This window comes from Pleurodeles waltl, chromosome 5, assembly GCF_031143425.1.
Source record: "Pleurodeles waltl isolate 20211129_DDA chromosome 5, aPleWal1.hap1.20221129, whole genome shotgun sequence".
Lineage (NCBI taxonomy): Eukaryota > Metazoa > Chordata > Amphibia > Caudata > Salamandridae > Pleurodeles > Pleurodeles waltl.
In genome coordinates, this window is record NC_090444.1 from 1,797,389,408 (window position 1) to 1,797,413,612 (window position 24,205).

General features: G+C 45.5%; 1 protein-coding gene across 3 annotated transcripts in view; it reads right to left on the reverse strand.

Annotated features, from left to right (window-relative positions):
* LOC138296799 (epoxide hydrolase 1-like) overlaps positions 1–24,205 on the reverse strand; it is a 167,260-nt gene that overhangs the window by 20,363 nt on the left and 122,692 nt on the right. For all 3 annotated transcript variants that reach the window (XM_069236241.1, XM_069236242.1, XM_069236240.1), the window contains exons 6-8: positions 21,154–21,368; positions 18,210–18,318; positions 17,102–17,227 (exon numbers count right to left, since the gene is read on the reverse strand). In XM_069236241.1, coding sequence (XP_069092342.1) covers positions 17,102–17,227; positions 18,210–18,318; positions 21,154–21,368 — 450 coding nt within the window. The remainder of the gene's footprint in view (positions 1–17,101; positions 17,228–18,209; positions 18,319–21,153; positions 21,369–24,205) is intronic.

The window sequence follows — 24,205 nt, forward strand, 5'->3', positions numbered from 1 at the left end:
GAATAGCAGTATTCCCTTACCTGCACGATTGGTTGATCAAAGCCAAGTCTCCAGAGTTGGTGCTGCATCACCTGCAGGTGACCACACAGTTGTTGTTTGACCTGGGGTTTTCGGTAAACGTGCCCAAGTCTCACCTGGAGCCCTCTCAACGCCTCCTGTTCATAAGGGCAGTACTGGATACAACATTGTATCGGGCCTATCCTCCGCCTCAGCGGATTTGGGACATTCAGGCGCTGATTCCAATGTTTCGAAATGGAGCGGTTGTTCCGGTCCTCAGGGTCTTACGCCTGCTTGATCTGTTTGCTTCTTGCATTCTGTTGGTCACTCATGCACGCTGGCATATGAGGGCTCTTCAGTGGTGCCTCCGCAGGCAGTGGTTTCAGCACAAAGGGGATCTTGTGGATTCGATAAGGATCTCCAGGGACACTGCAGCGGATCTCCAATGGTGGGCAGTGGACGGCAACCTTTTCCAAGGAAGGCCGTTCTCATTACCACCTCCAGTGGCCACAGTTGTAATGGATGCCTCCACTCTAGGGTGGGGTGCTCATCTGGGGGATCTGGAGATCAAGGGTCATTGGTCTTCGGTGGAACAGATGTTTCATATCAATCTGTTGGAACTGCTGGCGATACGTCTGGCTCTTAAGGCCTTCCTCCCTTCCCTTCGCGGTCATTCGGTTCAAGTCCTCACGGACAACACTACCGCGATGTGGTACGTAAACAAGCAGGGAGGAGCAGGGTCGTACCTTCTCTGCGGCTTTGGTCTTGGGTTCAGGACTATCAGATTTGCTTGATAGCAAATCATTTGGCCAGGGTTCTGAACGTACGTTCGGACAGTCTCAGTCGGCGCTTCTTGGCCGATCACGAGTGGCGCCTTCATCCAGATCTAATCTGGTGAAACTTCGAGATGTGGGGGTCTCCGCAGGTAGATCTATTCGCCACTCGGGAGAATGTGCACTGCCTGTCGTTCTGCAGTCTCCAGTATCCGTTGCAAGGAGCGTTTGGGGACGCGTTTCAAATACCCTGGGGCGGCCAGTTGCTTTACGCGTTTCCCCCCATACCCTTGATTCCTTGGGTCCTGAGGAAGATTCGCCATGACAGGGCCCAGGTCATCTTGGTGGCACCGGATTGGCCGAGAAGGGTGTGGTACACAGAGCGGAGGGCACTTTGAAAGTTGTAGAAGGTCTGTCTCCCGCTCAGAGCAGACCTCCTCTCGCAGTCGCAGGTTCTACACCCCCACCTCCAGAGCTTACACCTACATGCCTGGAGATTGAACGGGGCAACCTGAGTTCTTTTTCTCTCCCACCGGATGTAGTGGATGTTATTCTATCGTCCAGGCGACACTCCACTAAATCCATTTATTCCAACAGGTGGGCTAAATTTGTTAGTTGGTGTGGAGAGAAGCAGAAGGATCCCTTGAAGGCCCACCTTTCCGATGTTTTGTTATTTGCCCGTACTTTTGCAAAGAGGGGCTGTTCAGTAGCTACAGTGAAAGGTTATTTGGCTGCTCTATCGGCTTTTCTTTGTCTTCCGTATCTGCCCTCTTTATTCAAATCTCCGATTGTAAATAGGTTTATTAAGGGCTTACTTAATAAGTTTCCCCCCATGCCTTTTCACATGCCTCAGAGGGATTTAAATCTTGTGTTAACATTTCTGATGGGTTCACCGTTCGAGCCCATGCATTCATGTCCTTTAAGGTATTTGGTTCTTAAGACGGTATTCCTTATTGCTATAACCTCTGCTAGGAGGATTGGGGAGCTCCAAGCCCTTTCCGTAAACCCCCCCTTTACCTTGTTTTTTCCGGATAAAGTGGCACTGAAAACCAGGGCGGCTTTCTTGCCAAAAGTTGTCACTCCTTTTCATATGGGACAGGCTATTACCCTTCCCTCTTTCTACCCTCCTCCCCACCCCTCTAAAGACAAAGAGAGACTCCACCAATTGAACCCTAAAAGGGCTCTCAGTTTTTATATTGAGAGGACGAAAGACTTTCACCTAGAGGATCAGCTGTTCGTGGGGTATGTTGGTCAGCGGAAGGGCAGAGCAGTCTATAAAAGAACAATCTCCAGGTGGGTCATTCTTTGTATAAAAGTTTGCTACTCACTGGCAAAGAAAGTTCCTCCGGAGGGAATCAGGGCTCACTCCACCAGGGCTAAGACGGCCACTTCGGCCCTGGCAAGGGGAGTCCCGATGGTGGACATTTGTAAGGCCGCAACTTGGCGTCCCTCCACACTTTCGCTAAGCATTACTGCTTGGATGGTGAGGTTCGGAGGGACGGCCATTTTGCGCAATCTGTTTTACAGGATTTCTTGGGGTAATCAGACGGGCACCCACCTCCGAGTGCGGTACTGCTTTGGGACTCTATTCATAAGGTGAGGAATTCACAGGTAGTTTGTATCCATCAGAAGAACAAGTTACTTACCTTCGGTAACGCTTTTTCTGGTGGATACAATAGCTACCTGTGGATTCCTCACAGTCCCGCCCGCCTCCCCGTTGCCTGTCTGATTGCACTAGGATATGTGGTTGTATAGATATATGTATATATTGATAACTTTTCCTGTATATTTATAAATGATGTTTTCTGATTATGTTGCATCATGAGGGTTTTATGTATATATGTGTTTATTGGAGTTATTGTGGAAGTCGGTTTGCACCTGTTCGCCTCCAAGGCACGTATAAAATGGGTGAAACTGATGTCAGCATGCCAACGAGGACCTCTTATTGGCACGGTGACGTCAGACGGAGTCGTGTGGAGCTGTGCAATTGTGACGTCCTCGTCGACGTGGAGAGCTAGGAAGAGAACTTTCCGTCGGATGCTGGCGCAAGGATGAATTCATAAGGTGAGGATTCTTCTGGTGGATACAGTAGCTACCTGTGGATTCCTCACAGTTCCTCCCGCCTCCCCGTTGCCTGTCTGGTCATACCAAGACTTCATTTATCATAGAATTTATATATATTTTTTTTTATATAAACAGATATTGTGATTGATATATACTTGGTGTGCATATGTCTAGATATATATATATGCATATATATATATATATATTTATTGTTGGATTGGCACATGTTGTGCTTGTGAGGTCCGCATACACCTGTTCGCCTCGAAGGCACAAAAAAGTTGTGAAACTGACGTCAGCACGCCAGCGAGGACTTCTTATGGCTCCGTAGACGTCAGACAGAGTCGCGTGCGGAGCCGTGCAATTGTGAAGTCCTCATCGATGTGAGGAGCTAGGCAGAAAATTTCCATCGAATGCTGGCACATTGGTAGAATTCATAGGGTGAGGAATCCACAGGTAGTTACTGTATCCACCAGAAAAAGCGTTACCGAAGGTAAGTAACTTGTTCTTCTTGGCCTGAAGTTCCAGGTGGCTAATTTGCATTAACTCTGCAGCAACTCCCAATCCATGCTTAGCCTGCTAAAAGGTTTGAAAAGAGGTGTGAAATTCCTCCCAGGAGCACACAATGGGTTAACCTGAATGGGGACAGATGGCTCAACTGAGCTTAATATAACATTCAAGGTGAAGGCTGTGGACATTCGGTTGACACCATAGTGTCAAATCCTGCCTGAAACGTCTTCTGAGCCACATGTAACACTTTGCCACACTTGAAAAGGAGAGAACGGGATGCCAGGACAATTCTGGTGTATTCCTGTCTGGATGCCGAAGGAAACTCCTTTTGTTCAATGTGACTTCTGTCTCTGGGTTTGTTGTGGGAGCAGTACCTGCTTCAAACTGGATCTTAGTGATAGATGTGGGAGAACACTAGTGCAGCCCGCTACACACCAACAACACTCAGAGCCCATGTTTAGTGTGGCCAAAGACTTTCGTCATCTTGAAAATTACCTGACACACAGCATTTGGGGCCTTTCTCCAGTAGGTCAAACAGGAAGTACTGATAAAGTGTGTAGGGTTGCCCCCAGAAACATTTACCCCACTGGCTAGGGAGTGCCAATAAGTCACCCCAAGCAAAAAGCTGGTGTCAGGCATACATGTGGGAGTCCTGAAGGACTGGATCTGCTCCCCAAGGGAAAGAGGTAAACTCCAAGGGTGAGTTGGCTGATCTTCTGTGAAGCTACAGGAACACAACAAGCTGCAAGATACCTTTTCCCTCAAGTCCCCAGCTGAGCAGTAGCAACTAAACTTGGACTGGACCTTGCTCGTGGCCTATGCTGGAGTACGTCCTGACCCCTAGGTGCTATCCCTAGGTTACTGGGAGCCTGATATGTAACCAAGAGTAACTACTCCAAAAACCCTGAAAAGTTGGGACTTAAAGACTCCGTCCAGATGTACAAAGGGCTTTAGCATTTGCAAACCCTTCAAAATATATATATCAGAGGGTTTACAAATGCTAAAACCTTTTTTCTACATAGGTAACGCATTTAGTGAATTGGAAAAGTATTTCCGATTGGCTGAAATTGTTTAGAACTGAATACTGATTTGGTATTTAAGGGGCACGTGGTGGTTTCAAATACCAATTGGTACGCTCTGTATTACTTGTAGATATTTTACCCCTTGTGACACTCTTCCCCTTAGTAGTAGTAAATAAAGTTTATTAGTCAATTAAAACCAGAAACATTGTTAAAAACACGCCAATATAATAATAATGATAATAATTATATTGTGCAAGGAATGATCAGTCATCAGACCTATACAATGTGCATAAGTGGGCTAAAATGCAGATGCGTTTATATTTAATACAGATGGGTGGCACCAACCGAAGTAATGTGCAAATATGCAATACGTGCAACAGATGCTAGCATACCATTCTATGACAGGCTAAAGAACGAAAAACTACAATATCTAAACTAACATAATGTCAGGTTAACTAAATTACATTTCCTTAAACGCTCCACCATTGTTCTATATGGATAACAAGAGCTTCTGTCAGGGGCCTTCTGCACCGCACTCTCCACCCTAAGTTATTCCTCCAGGTATGAACAATTATTCAACACAATTCACAGAAGATGGACAAACATATACTAAAAATATACCCCGGTGCAGGCTTTCCCAATCCAATATATTCATTTTAAGCAAAGCTGAAATAGAAGGTGCTACCGTATGGATCTCGTCGTTCAACAGATGGGGTCTAATAGGCCCGGACCCATCTAACATAACTTTGACTTATTATTTTACACGATTGAGCGAGACAATTCCCCTTTGTGAATATAGAAAAACATTAAGAGGCAGTGGTCCATGGAAACACTGCATTCTCTTAAACAAGCAAAACAAAATACATAAAAATAAACTTTTCTTTTCAAATGAAGTCCTGTTTCCTTTAAGGAAAAGAGGCTGCATTTAAAAAAAATATTTGCTTTGTTAAAAGGGAATCAAGAGACATGGTGGTCCGCTAACCCCAGCAGAGCACCATTCCTGTAATGGTAGCGAATCGTAGTGGGTGGAAATTTGCGACCTACCTCATTAATATTCATGAAGTAGGTGGAACTGTGACCTATGTTCGTTTTTTTGTGAACTGACCTATTAGTGCATAGGTCAGTTCACAAAATACCACACTGGTCACAAAAATACTCGTCACAAGCTGTGACTAATATTTTGCAACCAGTGTTTAGTACACCTGGACCCCAGTCAAAAGGTAAAGTCTTTGATCGGGAGGAACCTTGTTGGTGTATCCTACCCATGCTCCATCACCGTCAGCCTGAAATCACATCTACGTCCCAGTCTACAGCAAACGTAGACCATCATTGGTGCTTTGCTCTTTTAGGTGCTGTTTCCGCTCCACACTTAAAAAATATTTATCTCTGGTTACCCATATTTGATTTTTGTAATGTTTGTGTAATTGTGTTTATTGACATTTGTTAAATTTTTCTAAGTTGGTTTGGGATTTTTATTACTTATTAATGTTTTAGTATTTCATAAATACTTTACACATAACCCTGAATTAAGTCTATCTGCTCTGTACAACAGCTAGAAGGGGATGGACTTCAGGTTGAGTGACTCTGAGGGGTCACCATGACAAGAGCTGTAATTATTCCCTGAGCTGTGCAGTCACCTACCCCGAATAACAATTCAACTTCTTACAATGTTGTTTTCCACCAGAAGATATTTGCATGTCCCATGAGTGCATTCTTATTGAGACGCTACACTCCCATTGTGCTACTCACCCATAATACAGAGACCAATTGCTGGTGAGTTCAGTGTGACTGACTATTTAAGTTTCTTGGCATGTGCGAGGTGAATATTAGGATACAAATTTGAGAAACTATTTTCCATGTTTTAATTATGTATTCCAAAGGTCTGAGGGTACTTGACGATATCCATAAGAGATACTGTCATATTCAACCTGTATCTCAGGAACTAAGGTCTTGATACATTTTAACTGGATAGCTAGGTACCTAACTCTTAAGAGACAGCTAAGCATCCATTTGTATACTCGACTCTTAAAGGATAGCCAAGCATCCATCTGTATATGTAACTCTTAAGGGTAAGCCAAGCATACAGCTGTATATGTGACTCTTAAAGGATAGCCAAGCATCCATCTGTATATGTAACTCTTAAGGGTAAGCCAAGCATACAGCTGTATATGTGACTCTCAAAGGACAGCCAAGCATCCATCTATATATGTGACTCTCAAAGGACAGCCAAGCATCCATCTGTATATGTGACTTTTAAGGGTAGGTCAAGCATCCATCTGTATATGTGACTCTTAAAGGATAGCCAAGCATCCATCTGTATATGTGACTCTTAAAGGATAGCCAAGCATCCATCTGTATATGTGACTTTTAAGGGTAGGTCAAGCATCCATCTGTATATGTGACTCTTAAAGGATAGCCAAGCATCCATCTGTATATGTGACTTTTAAGGGTAGGTCAAGCATCCATCTGTATATGTGACTCTTAAAGGATAGCCAAGCATCCATCTGTGTATGTAACTCTTTAGGGTAAGCCAAGCATCCAGCTGTATACCTAACCTGGAGGAGTAAGTTAAGCTGATCAGTGAATGTTTTGTCCATGAGGCAGCTGTATAGTTGGAACTCTTATATAGACGAATACAGTAAATACCAAATCAACTCAATGGTTAGTCAGAGCTATATATCAAATGTTATACCTTAATTATATTAATAAAATGAAAGAATGTATTTACACTACTATGACACTGCAGACTTGTAGTTAAGTTTTTCTCCACCAGCACTATAAGTTCAAAGGGAGATTTCATTAGCGCCACATAGTGTTTGTTTCATTTGCGGAAGCTCACATTCCCCTCAGTGAGGCACAGCTTAATTTTTACTGTTACAGCCATGCAGGGCAGTCATGTAAACAAGGAATATGTCATTCTTTTCCAGTGAGATGTTCATTTCAACTCCTTTTAGTATCAGTGTGGATTTTCTGCACATTGCAGATGTTAAAATGTATATATCTCAGCCTTAGATTGTTCCCCATGTATATTTTAGATGTTCACATGTAGTTATCAGTATCTCTTTGAACTCTATGTACAACCCACAGCCCCCCCATTTGAACACCGTAGCCTTCCACTGTCTGGCTCTACAAGCCATATATTAGGTCAGGCGGTGGAAGCCTGGGGAATAAAATGTGACATCTGTGAGGCCCTGTTGGGATGGGATATGAAGCATGCTCATACATTCTATGTATGCATACCCTCCAAAAGATACCAGAAGCTCCTACTACCTTCAGTGGCTAAGATATGCCCCCCCCAGTATTGTAGTGTGTATGTAGTAAAAAGCTATAATTCTGTTAACATTCTGTTAACATATGGCCTAAGAACAACATTAGTGTATCACTAGAGGTGATTGTAAATACCTTTTTCTTTGAGGCTCATCTGGTTTTCTTTGTTTTACATGTAGGTCTATGAGACATCTGGCCTTAGTATTTGTTTAGCTGCAGCCCAGGGTTCAGGGAAGGCAGATTAGTGAGTCTGAGCTAATACTCAGGTGCTTGTGCCAAACCAAACAAGTTGCCACTAAAACGTGAATAGTGACTACCAAAGCCAGTGACTAAGGTGCAACTGCCTGGCTAGTGGTAAATGGAAATTCTCTAACCAATGTGGTGTCCGGTGTACCCAGAGCTTCTGGGAAATGGTGCTGGTGAGCAGAGTCAGCTCAAGAGACCAGTAAAGATTTGAAACTAGTTCTGCAGTGGTTTGGTGTCCCAAAGGGTAACTAGAGACACAATAGTATAATGTGGTTTGGCCCCTAGGGTGTCAAAAAGTACATGAATTTGTTGTTACATGCAGTGTACCCTCATAGTATCCTCAGAGGGGATACAATTTCCAAAAACACCACCCATTATAAAGCCACAAAGCACACATGGGTGAATGAAAGACACAAGCTATGGGAGATAGAACAGGAAACACAGTAAGTGGAAGACCCAAGATATGGTAGATTGAATGCAATTTTAAAAAAGTAGCGTCAGCAGACACCCCAGAGAGCCTGCATTCCATTCATCAGCTGCCACTATAGCAGGGTCTACACCCAGGGTGCACTAGAAGCAGGGTGCTAGAAGGAATAAGAAGATGCTGTGGAGCACCTCCAGTAGGCTGGATGATATTCAATCAATCAATCAAAGATTTATGAAGTGCAGGAAATCACCTGTGAGGGTGTTGTGGGGTTATTTTAGCATTTTGCATGGGCACATTTATTTTAGATCCGGGCCTGTGCCCTTTTACCTAGTTCATTTAATTTATTCCTTTTTATTATTTTAGCAAGGCTTTGTTATTAGTATTTTTGCTTGACATTTCATCTTGTGCACAGCCCTAGGCTGTACAAGGCTGTACATAATAATTTACCAAGTATTGCTTGTACAAGAGTACAATGTCTACCTTAGCAGAAGAGACGCATTATCGCGTCAGGGCAGTTCTCAGTAAAACAACATGTTTTGTTATAAAACAACACGCTGCCGAGCTCTACAAAGGGTGTGGCTTCACAGCGAATGGAATAGGGCGGTGAGCTCCGGTGAGCCGGGCCCCACCCGACGCTCATCCTGCTGCCGAGGCCGGTCGGAGCCTGGAAAGTGCAGCAGGGGAGAAGATCTGAAGTTTAGGTGGTAGCGCTGGGACAATCCAAGATGGCGGCCGCGACTGGGACTGCTCCGGCAACCCCGCGTGGCTGAACCAGGAGTGCAGAGGAGGAGGCCCGGAGAGAGAAGGTAGTCTACTGGTGCCAGGGCAGCATTGGATTGCGGCTGAGGAAAGCAGCAGCGCCCAAGGACTGCGTGGAGGAGAAAAGGCAGAGCAGCCTGCTCCTGCCTGGGCCCGGAGAGATCCCGAGGTGGATGGGGTGAGCGCGCATGAGAGTAGAGGCAGTGAGGGCCTGCCCAACAGGGAGGAGCACTGAGCTGCGATGGGGACTCAAGCCAGGCCCCAGAGATGCCCTGGAGGGGCAGTTTGTTGGCTGGGGCGCCATGAAAGCACCGGCCACGAGATGATGTAAGATGGCGGCCGGTGTTTCAAGATGCAGGAGGCGAGAGCGGCCACTGAGGCGATTAGCGAGGGTGCCCACAGACACCAGTGAGGAGGCCCCCGCCAGCAGAAAAGAACACCAGTGAGAAAGATGGGGACCCGACTGCTCTTTTTGGAGGGAGAGTGCTGTAGTAATGAGGTCTGACATTAGAACCAGCAGAGTGAATAGGCGCAGCTGGATCCCACTTGCCAGAGGGGGAAGGCGAGCAGCAGTATAGACTTGGACTAGGCACTGGGGACCCCTACAAATGTATTGCTGACTGAAGAGCTCTGAGGGCACCGGTCGCAGAGCTGCCGGGATAATGACTGGTGATTAGACGGGTTTGAAGCTGGAGAAATGGGGCCCCAGAAGCCATAGTGAGATTGCTGGAGGGGCTGCACCCATGTCACATCACGCCTACAGCAGGGAGAGCTGCCCAGCAGCGGAATTCATAGCGAGGAAGGTGGAGAAACCAGCCATTGCTGTACAGGATACTGCGGGGCGACTAAGCCCACGGTGAGCAAGGCGAAAGTGACATCTGAGGACTGAATGGCTGCAGGAGGTAAGCAAAAGAGAGATGTCCCCTGGAGCTGCATGTAGTATTTGAACTTGGGCACTGCCACGGTGTGTTGGGAAGACCGGAGTGCAGGAGGAGAGCAATATAAAGAGGGACATGAGCAGGGAGGGCTAGTTGATGCCCTAGGGAAACACGAGTAAAAACTACGGACGGCACCTACATCAGCTATGGGAGCGACAGCTGAGCCCCTCTGCCTAACAGGGGGGTGGGGGAGCTTGACAGCATCAGAGGAATACCAAGAAACCTATGTTGTGAGCCAATAATGTAGAATCTGTCGAAGTCGACCAACTTGGAGAAATCTGCAAATAGATTATCCGCCCCTCAAGACCGCACCATGGGTAAAGCTCTCAAAAAGAGGGATGGAGAATTGGGGGGAATCCCAGCATATGGGGGCAGTTAGCAGGAGGTCAGAACAAAAGTTGCCTGTGTCGATGGAGACAATGCCATCCACCCCCACACTTCAAGATGTACTGCAAGCTATAGCGGCTTCGAGAGAGGCCCCAGAGGTCAAAATCGACATGCTTAGTATTGATCTGGGGCTACTGCGAGGCGACCACATTCGCCTGTCAGAGAGAGTCACTGCGACTGAAAGGGAGATCTCCAAGACGATACCTACAGTGGTTGCAGTAGGGGGATGAATGGACTCTGGATTCTCGACTACGTGCACTAGAGAGCAGAGCAGAAGATGCGGAAAACAGCACGACGTAACAACATTAGAGAGGTGGGACTCCCCAAGAAAGTTGAGGGTTCAAACATGGTGTGCTACTTGGAAGAATGGATTAAGAAGGAAGTGGCCCCAGAGGGTCTCTCCTCTTTTTTTTGCCCTAAATCGGTCACATAGGGTACTGGCTCGATAGCATCCCCTGGGTGCCTCCCCGGAGACCTGTGGTGGCGAGGTTGCTCCACTTCAAAGACAGAGACTACATTTTACAGCGGGCTCGAACGGGCGGAGGCCTTGTAGTGGAGAACAATAAGGTTTCCATATTTCTAGATTTTTCCAGAGAAGTGCAGCGCCAGAGGGCTGCCTTCACTGCCGTGAAGAGATGACTTTGAGATTCAGGGAGAGTATATTCCATGCAGTTCCCTGCATGACTCAGAAAGGTAACACCCTCAGGAGTACAATTCTTCGCTACCCCTCAGGAGGCCTGGGACTGGGCTGAGTTGCAGCCCAACCCAGGCCCGAGCGGCCCACACTGTCTGCAGAAGAGGAAGCGCCGCCCTCGCTCACGGCGACAGGGACCGGCTGTACTGACTGGGTTTCCCACAGAGCAGAAAGTGCAGAAAGGTCAGCAGGAGGCAGTAGCTGCGGCTGCATCCTTGAGCAGATCGTCACTGGACCCTGGATCCTCACTCAGGGAAACGACTGAGGACGGGACTGATTCGGATGGAGAGTCAATAGCCTCGGTGTTCTGCAGCGAGATCCTACCAGTGGTCTCCCCGGGAACTGCAGATGAGATTATCTAGTCTCAGCTCTGACACTGAAGTAGACGCTCAACCTGGCAGGCTAGAACTGGCGGTACTTCATGTGTTTAAAAATCTGATACCACTGCAGTAATGAGATATTCCTTGTGGCACTGTTTATGATGTTTTTTTTCAAGATGTATCGTTTTGGGAATCGTGTTGGTGCTTAGGAGGCCCGGAGTCCGAGGCCACCAACTGACAGTCATATCACCCCCCACAGATCATAGCCCGAGAGTTAGCGGGCACAAACATGTTTGATTATTGCTTGTTTGATTGTTTGGGCGAATGGGTCACACTGTTCGCCCTGGGGTGTGGGAGTTGAGAAATGTTTAAATCAGTTAAGAAACTGATTGTTTTCCGCCACCCAGGCCTAATGTCAACTGCGTTACTATTGGAGAGGCCCCAGTTGGAGGGGAGGCCGGACCCTCATGGCCACCCAGGCGTCACCACTTGTATATCCAATGGCTGACCCGCTAGCTCTTAAGGTCATGGAATATCAGGGGGATGCATTCGCTGTATAAACGTCATAAGGTATTCTCACACCTCACTAGACAAAGGATTCTTATAGCCCTGCTCCAAGAAATGCATTTAGATGCTAAGGAGGGGAGGGCCCTTCAACGTAGATGGAGGGGACAGGTTTTTTTCCTACATGCTAGGTTTATGCACGGGGGTCCTTATTTGGATCAAACCCGGAGTGCCTTTTCAACAGGTCAGTTCTATAATCGATCCCTTGGGGATAAATGTCATGATCACGGGAAGGCTAGACAGGGGGGAGGTAGTGATAGGGAGTTTTTATGGTCCTAACATTGATCAGCCGGGACTTTTGAGGACCCTCTCCGAGTGCCTCGCTTCCCACTTTATGGGATCTGTGATATTTGACGGGGACTTTAACTGTATATCTGATACGACCCTAGATAGATCGCACCTGCCCTGCAGGAATCCCCGATTAAGCGCACTGCTAAGGTGTTTTGGAACTGGCAACAAGAATGGGGGCTAATGGACTCATGGCGGACTCAGCATCCAGAGGACAGGGATTACTCCTTCTATTCCCTGTTATATGTCCTGCATGTACAGCTGGATACCTTCCTGTGTTCCCCAGACGTCCATGACCTGACACGCTCAACTAAATACTTAAGCAGAATGATCTCGGATCATAATCATTTGTTATTAGGACTTCACTGGGTGCGCCCCTGACCCCCCGGTTCCCACACGGAGACTCAGGCCAGAACTGTTAGAAGACCAGGTCTTTAGAGATGCCATTGCAGCCGACATAACTGCCTACTTTGGTGACAATGAGGGTTCCATGGCCTCACGGCTCCTGGAATGGGACGCCTTTAAGGCAGTGATAAAGGGGAGATGTATTTCAGCAGCAAAGGGTGTCCGGCACATGATACGAGACATTGAGAAGGCAGAAGATGAGTTGAGGGCTCTGGAGCGGAGATGCCCCAGAGAATCAGAACTCCAAACATCAGTCATGGAAGCCAGAGAGCGCGTAGCGACAGGGGTTGATAGACTACGTTGTTATGATTACAAAGCTTACCTGGTGACAACTCATGCAGAGGGCGACCGAGCGAGCTCGCTTTTGGCATGGTTTGTGAATCCGGCAAAGAGGGGGTCAGTTATAGTCGAGTTAGGTACATCCCTGGGTCAGACGATCTCTAGTCAGGCTGCACTTAATCAGGAATTTTATAATTATTATTCGGATCTCTACACGAGCAAAGTCCAGTCATCGCTGACAGATTTCCAAGAATTCTTTTCACACCGTAATCTCCCAACACTATCGGACCAGGAATCGGAGACTGTGGGGCAGGCAATTACACTCTCTGAGGTGCAGGCGGCTGTCACTAGTATGGCACGAAACAAGACCCCGGGACTAGATGGCTTCCCAGTTGAATTTGATTCCACCTATATAGCAACGCTGAGGCCCCGATTGGTTGGTATGTATGAATAGCCCAATATAGCTGGGACCCTCTCTTCATCAGCGCGAGAGGCCCTTATCATTCCCCTTTTGAAACCCAGGAAGCCACCCAATGATGTAGCTTCCTACTAACCTCAGTCAATGTTATCGGTAGATTACAAAATCCTTAGCAAAATCCTAGTGACACCCTTCCCACCCCATTTGCCTCGCTTGATCCATAGGGACAAGGCGGGATTCATCCCTGGACAGTATACAGCCCTTAACATATGTCGACTATTCTCGTTACTTGATGACAACTCTTATGATAAAAATAGCGCAGTGGTCTTTGCTGTAGACTTTGAGAAAGCGTTTGACAACTTAGAATGGCCAGACAAGGATGCCCGCTCTCCCCTCTCCTCTTTGCCCTGGCCATTGAGCCCCTCGCAAGCCTAGCAAGAGTGGGCACTGCCTATAGAGGCTTGAGAGTTGGTGAGGACACCCATTACATGGCCTTATATGCTGATGAACTTTTGTTATTCCTAGGGGATGCAGAAGATGCACTTCGGGGAGCGAGGCAGTTACTGGATCGTTTTGGGTCACTGTCCGGCCTTTGGGTTAACTGAGGAAAATCCAGTCTATTTCCCATGATACCCGACCGAGCAGCATCTCAGGACCTGAGAGGTCTACAATGGGAACCGCGCTGTTTGACATACCTGGGGGTGCATGTTTATCATAGCAAAGCAGACCTTTTTGAAGGGAATATAGGGTGAGCACTGCATGGGCTCCGCGCAATGTGGCCTCTTGGAGATCACTGCCCTCTTCAGTGGCAGGAAGAGTTGCTCTGTTGAAAATGATTCCCCTGCCCCGATTGCTTTATCTTTTTGTCACACTTCCAATAGGGATACTGCGAGCCTTATTTAGGGATCTGAATTCACTGATAATTGGATTCCGTGGAGGACAGGTAGACAACGACTTGCACTTGAAAGGCTTCAGAGACCAACAGGGGAATGGGAGACTGGCAGTACCAGATTTCGAGACATATTATCTAGCAGGTCAACTGCAATGGTTGACCCAATGGATACCAGTCACAAGAGGCCGGACAAGGTAGTAACGCCCTTTACTCCGGGTCTCCGGACTTTGGCCAGGATGGTCATCCGGCTCGGCCCTTACCTGCAGACCTGAGGGTGTTACGTGCTTGCTGGGTGCGATATCTCCGTGGATTGGCTGGTGCTATGCCTTATGCCACGGAGATTCCAATGCAATTTTTATTAGTGTTATCCCAAGGGGGCGACTGGAGTAGGCTGTCTAGTTGGATAGAAGCAAGAGCAACATCGATGAGAACATTATTTGAAGCAGGCGCTCTATTACCGTTTGAGAAGTTCGGGGCCCGATATGAACTACCACAGGGGCACTTCTTGCTCCATAGGGCAGTCACTAAGCACTGGCGAATGGGACGAGCAGAATCTCCCCTTTCAAGCATCTGCCAATACTTGACTAGTAGTGCAGGTACATATAGGGCGGTGACTTTCATGTATGGGAGAATGAGAACAGCTCTGTGCCAACCCCTCACAAGCCTTAAACAGAAATGGGAGGAGGACTTGGGTACAGAAATCACGGATAACGATTGGGGGAACATGCTGAACTGGGTGCCCAAAGTCTCTAGGAATGCTAGATTCAGGCTCATTAACTTATATGTACTACACAGAGCATATTCAACACCAGCTAGGCTGCAGAGGCATTTTCATTTAGTGGAAGCCAGATGTCCAAGGTGTGGAGAGGAGGCAGTAGAGTTTTTTCATATGTTTTGGACCTGCCCGGTTCTGGGGGAATTCTGGACCTCAGTGGTTGGTACAATAGGAGAAGTCATCGAGAGAGAGGTCCCTTAGGACCCCAAGCATTGCTTACTCAATGGGTATCCTCACATGGCCCGGCAGAAGGTGACCAACCAGTTTCAGGACCTAGTGCTGCTGTTGGCAAAGAGAGAGATAACTAGGAATTGGAAACAGGTGCGAGGCCCCCAGTGCGCGTTCTGGAAAAGGGAAGTGTAACGGTGGACGAAGGCTGAGGAGATGGTGAGGGTCAGGCGAGATCAGGGACTGATTGAGAGACCCCGGGCCTGGAGTGCTTTGATCTGTCTCTTAGAGAGCTCAGAAAATACACCAAGTGACGGCACGCTACCCCATTTAACACCATGACATAACGCACAACACGGTCACATAGTGAGTACACAGTGATATCTTGAGAAGTATACCTTAAGGGGGCAGGCAGGGAATCAGGAGTGGCTCTCACCTGGGGATCTTGAGCAACACTTGATGTTAGACATAGCAGGAACACAGGCGAATTGGGGTGGCGGAGGACAGATGGGGAGGGAGGGGCAGAGATGAGGGTAGGCACTTGACCTGTAGGGCAATTAAAATAAATGAAAGCATGAAGGATGGAAGAGGGGATGCAGTAGGAGAATATGGAGCAGAATATCCACCATCAATATTGAAACACATGTCCTCCACGGCAGTGGTCACATTGTCTAGACTTCCAAAATGGAAAATAATATTGCTGTTATAACAAATGGCCAGACAATGATGAAGAAGGTTGTTGATGTAGAGCTCTGAAAGTGCCTAATTGTTGCTAATTAAGTTCAATAAAATGTGCTTAAAAAAAAACACACGCTGCCACAAACTAAGTTAGAGGGAACATTCCAGCCAGCCATCTTACGTATCTTATGCTTACCATGCCGTCGCAGCTCTGCTAAACTTGGCCCCGTCGCTCCATCCCCTTGGGAGGACTGCCAGCAGATCACAGGCAAACCTGTGCTTGTAATTCAGGTAGGGGGATGGGGCATCCTTGTAGAGACTAGTATGGGCAGATTAGGACTAATACTGCTATTGCTCTCATGTAGATTTTTAGTAGTGCGGGTAGGGATTTTAGATCACTAGTGTGACAGAATCTTGTGACTTTTTATCTGTTTCATTTCCTGATCACAATAATAACTGTGTTGTGTTTCATCTTCCTAATAATCGAATGTCATGCCGTTTTACATAGAGAATGCAGTTGCTTCAATAAAACCTATAGAACCAAATCCTGCTTCTGTTTGACCTTGCATGTATGAGACTTATGTAACTGAGAGAAAGGGGTAAGATCTGTTCTACCACGACCTCCCAGTGGAGTCAGAGCGTCATGCATGAAGCTGCCACAAATCACCTTTACTTTCAGGGTTTGAGTGAGGTGCTGATAGATAGCTGAAAGGGTTAGGTAGACAGCTACCAGACGGTGTGGGATAGACTCAGTCCCCCACACGCAGTGGTGCTGCCGCCCGAAACCAGCGGTCTCGTCCTCATGACGAGAGTCCTACAACAAGGGTCTCTAGGGGCTGAACTCCACTCTGTACTCTATCTTTATTATCCCACTGCATCTTCATAACAACCCATTAATATAGTATATGGTTAGAAGAACCATCCTCTACTATAGGTGGAAGCCTTTGTATCCCAGTCGAGTGTCAATAGGAGCCACTTGCCATATCCCAGTGCAGTTTCAGAACAGCTATTACTATAGCTAACGGGTTCTGCATCTCAGTGTAGTTTTTATAGCCATCCTTTTCTATAGATAACATATTCTGAATCTCAACACAAAGGAGTGGTGAAAGATTTGGTATCTGGGCTGTAGTTCCCTTTGACTCGCACATAAAATGTGAAAACTCTGTATTTCAGCCCAGTTTTCTGAGCCGTTCGTTTAAGTTTGAGGCTCTGGGTCACTGAATGGGTTCGTACCTGTAGTCAGGTGTTTTGTTGTACTCCCTTGTGAAGTTCTCCTTGTAGAACCTCATCGATGAAACAATAGAGCCGGTTGTCCAGTAGATCATCACATTGGTCAGAAGGTCATCCAGGGAGATCTTCCTGTTGGTTTAACAGAGACAGGTCAGCTTGTGCCCCTTACATTGCGTACTTTAAACTCAGAGATCTCTAGAGTTTGTGGTAGAGAACTATAGCAAAAGACTGTTTTTTTTCAGTTTTACATGAGCCTAAATAAATATTTAAATAAGCTGGGCACCTGGAAACTGAGGGTCATAGTTTGGTATGGACATCACAACCAACATCCATGCTCGATACCCAGGTTCCCACACCACCGGCTACCACTACTTTCGTTAGATCTAGGATTTTTCAAGTGTGAGTAAGTCAAGATCTCCATGTCCTGAATAACACTACAAAGGCAACCCAGAATTATTAGCAAAGCCTTACATGGTACTTAATGGACATCTTAGCATCCAGCACATGGGGAAGATAAAATCAATTTGTTTGTAAAGTAATCCGCATACAAAGATAATCTAATTATCTTGTTTAAATGCTTTTCTTATTTGTTCTTGGAAAATTAGCTCTATGCCCTTTTAAAGACAACTTTGTCATGGTTTTTGAATAACAATGCTTTGGATGCTAAACCTGAGAACCATGATATAGTATTGTTTTGGCTCACACATTGCAAGAAACACTTGCTTAAATACTTTATATATATGTTGCTAGCGCGTACCAGAATATAAAAAAGATTGAAGGACCAAGTCATTTTGAATTCCTAAATACATAAAAAGAAGCATTTGGTTTTTTTACAGATATTCTTTAACATCTGATCATCCTGGGTTGCTTAGCATACAGATTAGTTTCAGAGTACAGTTTAGTTCAAACCAATGTTTCGTACAGAGTTTCTGACTGGCACTCACCATTACAATTTACATGTCAAATCCGTCCTATATCTGTATGTCCTGGGACCACAGCATTCTCTCGCCTTATTCTCCACCTGAAATCTGAGATATCGACTCCTTCTTGGAAGGGCTGGACCCAATAAGCTTCCTTCCCGCAACTAGCCTGCTTCAACGCTTTCACTTACCTCTCTAGACCCCCGTCGTCTAGGTACCGGAATTCCGGGTCTGTCCAGGTGGAAAACTTCTCCAGGATGTATGCCGCCAAGCCCACAGGGGAGTTGTTCAAGGCACAACCTGTAAGGAAATGCATTGGGTCAGGCTACAGAGAGCTACTTGTTCTACATGGCTTGAGGAATCTTCCCCAATCAACCATATATTGACACTAGGTCATTTCTGAACAACCTCATGCAGTATAGCTATTAAAAGTCGAAAGTCGTAAAATGTGTCTCAAAGTTTACCAGCACAACAAGTGCTCTTTTTTTCTAAAACACTACCTCTACTGATCTGCAATACATGACTCTCTGCTTCTCAGAAACACTGGGACTGAGGAATGGAAAATGAAAATGACTGCCCAGTACCAATAACTGAGTCACCTTGAGGCCCCTCTGGGGTGAGGAGATATCATATTGAAGACTAGATGAAGACCATTTTCAGTTCTTAAGACAAGGCCTGGCCCCTTGCCATGGTGTATATGTCAGCAGGGAGTGTGTTTCATTATCTGGGCCTGTATTGCATATCTGCCTTTGGAGCCAAAGCATGTACTGGAGAAGTGGACTAAGTTAGGATGGATGAATGAACTACTATAAAGTGTAGTCATTTATTTCAGCGATCTCCTTAAAGGCTTAATGAATGATGAGCAGAGGGTCTAGAATGTCACCCAGACCATTATAGTCTTAGGGTGCCAGCTGGTGCCTTAAGGGTGGAGGATTTAAGGTGCCCAGAAATGTTTTCATAACAACACTGTGACTTTGGGAACCTTAACAACATAAAAATGAGAGTTTGGTGTTTTGGCAGATCAAGTGCATTAGCATAGTTGAGTCAGGAGTTTTGATACATTTGATTTCTACTGAATTTTCTTCCAAAGGGTGAAAGACAGTGGAAGGGCAAAAGTGAGATTTGAAGCAGTTCCTACATATCTAACTTATGTTTATCAACCCCAAGTTGTACATATGCTTTGGTCACACCCTTCCTTGCAGGCTTATTAGACAGGCATACATACTGTTCTGGTGGATATGGCGGGCCCCAATGGACTTCACTAGAACATTGTCTATTGGGATTGTACCCATGCCCAAAAACCTCCAAGACCTTATTCCGCTTTACAGATCTTGCACTTTTACTAGCCAAATGACTGATCATTAAGCGGTGGAAATCCCTTCGGGCCCGGTTAACAACTGTTGGTGTGAGGAAGTTGTACATTGGGGCAGAGCTGAAGGGCAGACGTTAAGTAGGGAGGAATCCTGCAGACTTAGGAAGCGAATGGGGCGCCCTTCTAGACACATTCCAGTCCCAGGCAGATGAGAGCTAAACATTCCTCTGAGGTAGAAAAGGATCTTCTAATACAATTCCCTGCCCTCCAGCCCCCCAGCCTAGCACGCCAGTGAAAATATACCTCATCAGTAAGATGACTTGTTCACTCTGTGAGATCACAAATCCATGCGGTCCCCTCGTGGAATCCCTCCCCACCTCCCTCTTTCTGGCCCTCCTATTTAATTACACACACCATCCAATTGCATCACACAGAAGACTAGTTGGGGTGGGGGGATTGTTAATGTTAATTCCTTTTCTCCTTGTTTTTATCCTGTTTTTAATCTCTTGGAACCATAAAGGAACTATGGCCCAAATTTAAGAAAAGTGGTGCTGCATTATATGCAGCACTATTTTTCTTGCGCCCATCAGCGCCCCCCTAACGCCACCATGTGTGCGCCGTATTACACATATGGTGCACCATGGCACAGGTTAGGGACAACAGCATCATATGTTTGACGCTATTGTATTACATTGCAGGATTAGCGCCACAATGTTGGTCGCTAATCCTGCAAGGTACATAGGGACCATTAAGAATAATGGTGAGCCCCCTTTTAACGCCTGCTCTGTGCAGGTGTTAAAAATAGCTGCTAAAAATGGCGCAGTGGAATCTCATAGATTCCACTGCACCATTTTTTCGGTCCCCCTAACAGGGGAACGCCCCTCTTGCATACATTATGCCTGGCGCAGGCATAATGTGATGCAGGGGTCACAAAGTGGTGCAATGCACACATTGCACCACTTTGTAAATCTGACGCAGCCAATTTGGCCTCGTTGAGCCACATTAGCGTCATAGAAAATTACGCAAATGTGGAGCAAGGAGATGCTAGGCCTTCTTAAATCTGGGCCTATATATCCTGGGAGCGGATGTCCCAGATGCGCTAAGATTTTCCTTTGCATATATATATCTTTGTAGCCATGTGCTATATTATTCTATATGCCAATCACTGGGACGGCGCAGTGTGTATACCCTGAGATCTGAAAGTTTTTCTGAATGTCGACTTCATAGGTTGATGTGTACCGTTATTTTTCCCTTGAAAATCAATAACATTTGTTAAAAAAAAGCAAAAAGAAAAAAACATCATCCCCAAGTGGAGAGCATTCTTTGTGTTTTGAGCTTAGGGTGTTACTCTGTCCTAGGACTAGGTCTAGAATGAGGCTGGTGTTGCTGCTAGTCTTGTGTTAGAGGACTGTACCTCTGTTTTCACACCGTTTGAGAAAGCTCCTTTTAGCCACCATGCTCCAAAAGAAGCCAAGTAATCTTTCCGACCTTGGTGTTGGTGGTGCAGGCAGAGCTCATTGTCAACACCATAGGAAAATTAGAGAATTTGTAGTTGGTAATAAAACTGTAGAGCTCCAAGGTTAACAGTGTCCATAAAGGTGTATTCTGCCTTACAGAATCAAAACAGTTAGACAACCATCTTGTATAGTACGTAGATGCACAGGCAGTTAGAGTAAAACACAAGATCTTAATTGTAAACAGACCCTCTTTCAGAACCTTCTTGAGCTTGGAGGCATCTCGATGATAGGCAGGGAACCAGCCCACCTGTAATATCTAACACTTATTTGGTGCTATGAAGAATGTCAATCACACTATCGACCTACCTACAGTATCAGGCTTGGTTGCTTGGATGTGTAAATATCCACTTTCCCGTAGAAGACTGTATACATTCTTCTCAAAGTATGGAAATACACGCCGTGCATCCTCCTTGGTCAGACCTACGAGCCATGGGACGTATGCTCCGAGAAGCATTGAGAGGAGAACTCTTATGCCACCTTTAGCGAGTGGGAAGAAGTTTAAGTGCAGACCCTTAACAGACCTATGAAACAGAAAGAAAGTTCAGTCAGCAAATGTAACTGTCGAGAGATGCAGCTAAATCAAGGAGATGAAAGTGGAGAGGGTAAGAAGATCCAGATGCACTTGAAGGCCATGAGGGCAAACTTAAAAAAGTCAATGCGCACAGAGCATTAGAGGTCAGTAGAAGAAGAAAAGCATAAGGCCAAAGCATAAACCGGGCAAAGTGGAGAGGAAGAGGTTCAGAGAGAACAAAGGACCTGAAGGCAGCATACAGAGAGGTCAAAGTGCCCACAGGATGAATAGTTAATGGGAGAGAAGAGAAGACACTTCAGTAGTGGAAAATACAAGATGATAAAGCCAATGGAGACAAAAATGTCTGTGGGAAAAAACAGGAAACCGCATGAATGAAGATGGTCAGGAAGGACAAAGGAAAAAAAAAAGAAGAGACTAAGGACAAAAAAGTGGGGAGCGAAGTCTACAAAGATCTTCCTAAACCTACTTAATAGCTTCTAAAAGTTAAAAAAGTAACCCAAACTTTTATGGGAAAGGGGAGATGAAAGGAGACAGAAAGGAACTCAGTAAGGGAGAAGAGGGAGAGGGCAGCACAAGGCACAAAGGGTTGATCTAATTTTTTTTAAATAGCTTTTTGTTTTGTTTTTCAAATCATAGCTGCCAGATGCAGAGGGAAATGGACTAAACCAAATATATGGCCCTTAAACGCACCAACAGTGCACAACCCCAGTAAGAGTTGATCTAATTTTGAGACCAAACTTTTGACTTCAGATCTAAGAAGACCTTCCTACTCACGTTTGATTGTGGTTTGGAAAGAGCATTAAATGCTTTAATTTAAGTGATGACTAAAGCTCAGAAACTGGTCTGGGTAGTGGAAGCAATAAGGATTTATCAATAAATACACCTACAGGAGGCACTGAAAAGTAAAGGTTGGGTGGGGGTGCAAACAAACATTTAAAGCAAGTGTCTCAAGCGTCACATGCGATAATATGACACAGACAAAGGATGACCCAAAAAATGGAAGGTATCCCAGTGGAATCTGGCAAGAAAAATCCAGTGAATTCACAGCTGGGAATCAAGAATAAGACTCCCATTTTTCAATTTTTTCTGATTTTTTTCAGATAAATACAGACAAACTACCATCTATTATCCTGTCTGTATTTATTTTTAAATATGGTTAAATACAGAAAATAGATGTTCTTTGGATGACTCTCACTACTGTCAATCATGAGTGCTAGGTCAATAGCTGTGCAGAGTGTCAGGTATAGGAGTTAAAAACAACTGAAAAAGATTCCCTAATGATGCTTAAATACCTGAGGCAGAACATCTGTTTAAGTTTTCTTAGACTGAAAATAGTTTCAAATGACTGTATCGTTCTATAAATGTCTAAAACTCATTGGACAGTCAAACATGAGTAAACATTTATTGGTTAAATAAATGTGGAAATATGTCCATTGCAGCTCCATTTTGTACACTAAGCACAAAATAAATATGGATAAATACAGATACAATTAGCAAAAAAAAATATAAGTAAATACCATAAAACTGGGAGCTCCAATCAAGAATTACAGAATGCTTTAGGTTATTAAATTAACCGCCAGGAGTATAGCACTGTGTCCTTGATACATGGAGTTATCAGGTGACCTTACTGCACGGTAAGAAGTGATATTGTCCATCCTAAAACATATCTTTGACCTCTCAAACACAGAAAAGTGAAATAAACCAGCTGGTGAGAGATACAGTGGAAAAGGTAGGTAGGAAAGAAACAAAAATCTCAATGATTGACAAGCACCAGGAGACACTGAAGACTAAAGATGAGATGGGAACAAGAACAGATGGTAAGGAAAGGACAAAGGGGCATTAGTGGATAGATGAACAGCAAAGCAATAAATAAAATAAAGGGAAGGAGGAAAGGGTAGAGGTCATATGCAGGGAAAGGCTATCAGGCGAAATGAAAGTTCCATGGAAAAAAGCCAGATGTAGACTCAGACCCTGTTTGGTTGGGTCATGGGGCAGACATGGGGTGGTGGGTAAGGGTACGTACCAGTGTCGTCCTATGGTCTGTCCTACTATGCCCCCACAAGCTGGGCTAAGTACAATCCTTTCTGCACTTGAATCTCAGGGTACAGAGGGCGCGTGGTCAAATGTTTCTCAGGGAGGTAACGTAAGGGACAAAGGTTCAAAACTCAACAGTCAAGCAGCAGACACAATAACATGGTCCAGCCAAGTGCTTTACCTTTTAACAAAGAAGGTTATTTAATCTCATAGCAAAGCAAAATACTACATCATTCAATAAGAAAGTAAGAATTGCAATCACAGTGTTGCAATCCTGGTTACAATCTTTAACAAAATGCTACCTACACCCCCTCTCAGTCACCTCTCCCTGATCAAGGAGATCTCTAATGTATGCCTTCCCACAGGAGTATGCTGGAATTTGCATTAATTAGGCACAGGTGCAGATCACTTCTGTTTACCCCACTGGTTAGATCTGCAACCCATTTCAACAGTTCTCACCCCAGACGTTCACTTGGGCAGTAAGTGTTAAGGCCTGGCACCAGATTCTTCAGCACATTTTTTGTCTCCTTTTCCATATGCAGGCTAAAGCCCACTTTACTTGCTCAGTGGTTGTTGCAGATCTAGTGTTGTGATGGGTGCAACTTGCATTCCTGCTGTTCACAGCTGCAGTTTTTCATGACGGGGACTTCTGTGGTGACCTTCTTATCAAGCAGGAATTGCTGGATGGTGTCATCCTGGCAGGTATTGGGCACTGGCACAATTTCTTTTGCAGGTCCAGTCCTCCAGGGAGAGTGCAGATTGGTACCCAGGCACAGCAGGTGCAGCCTTCAA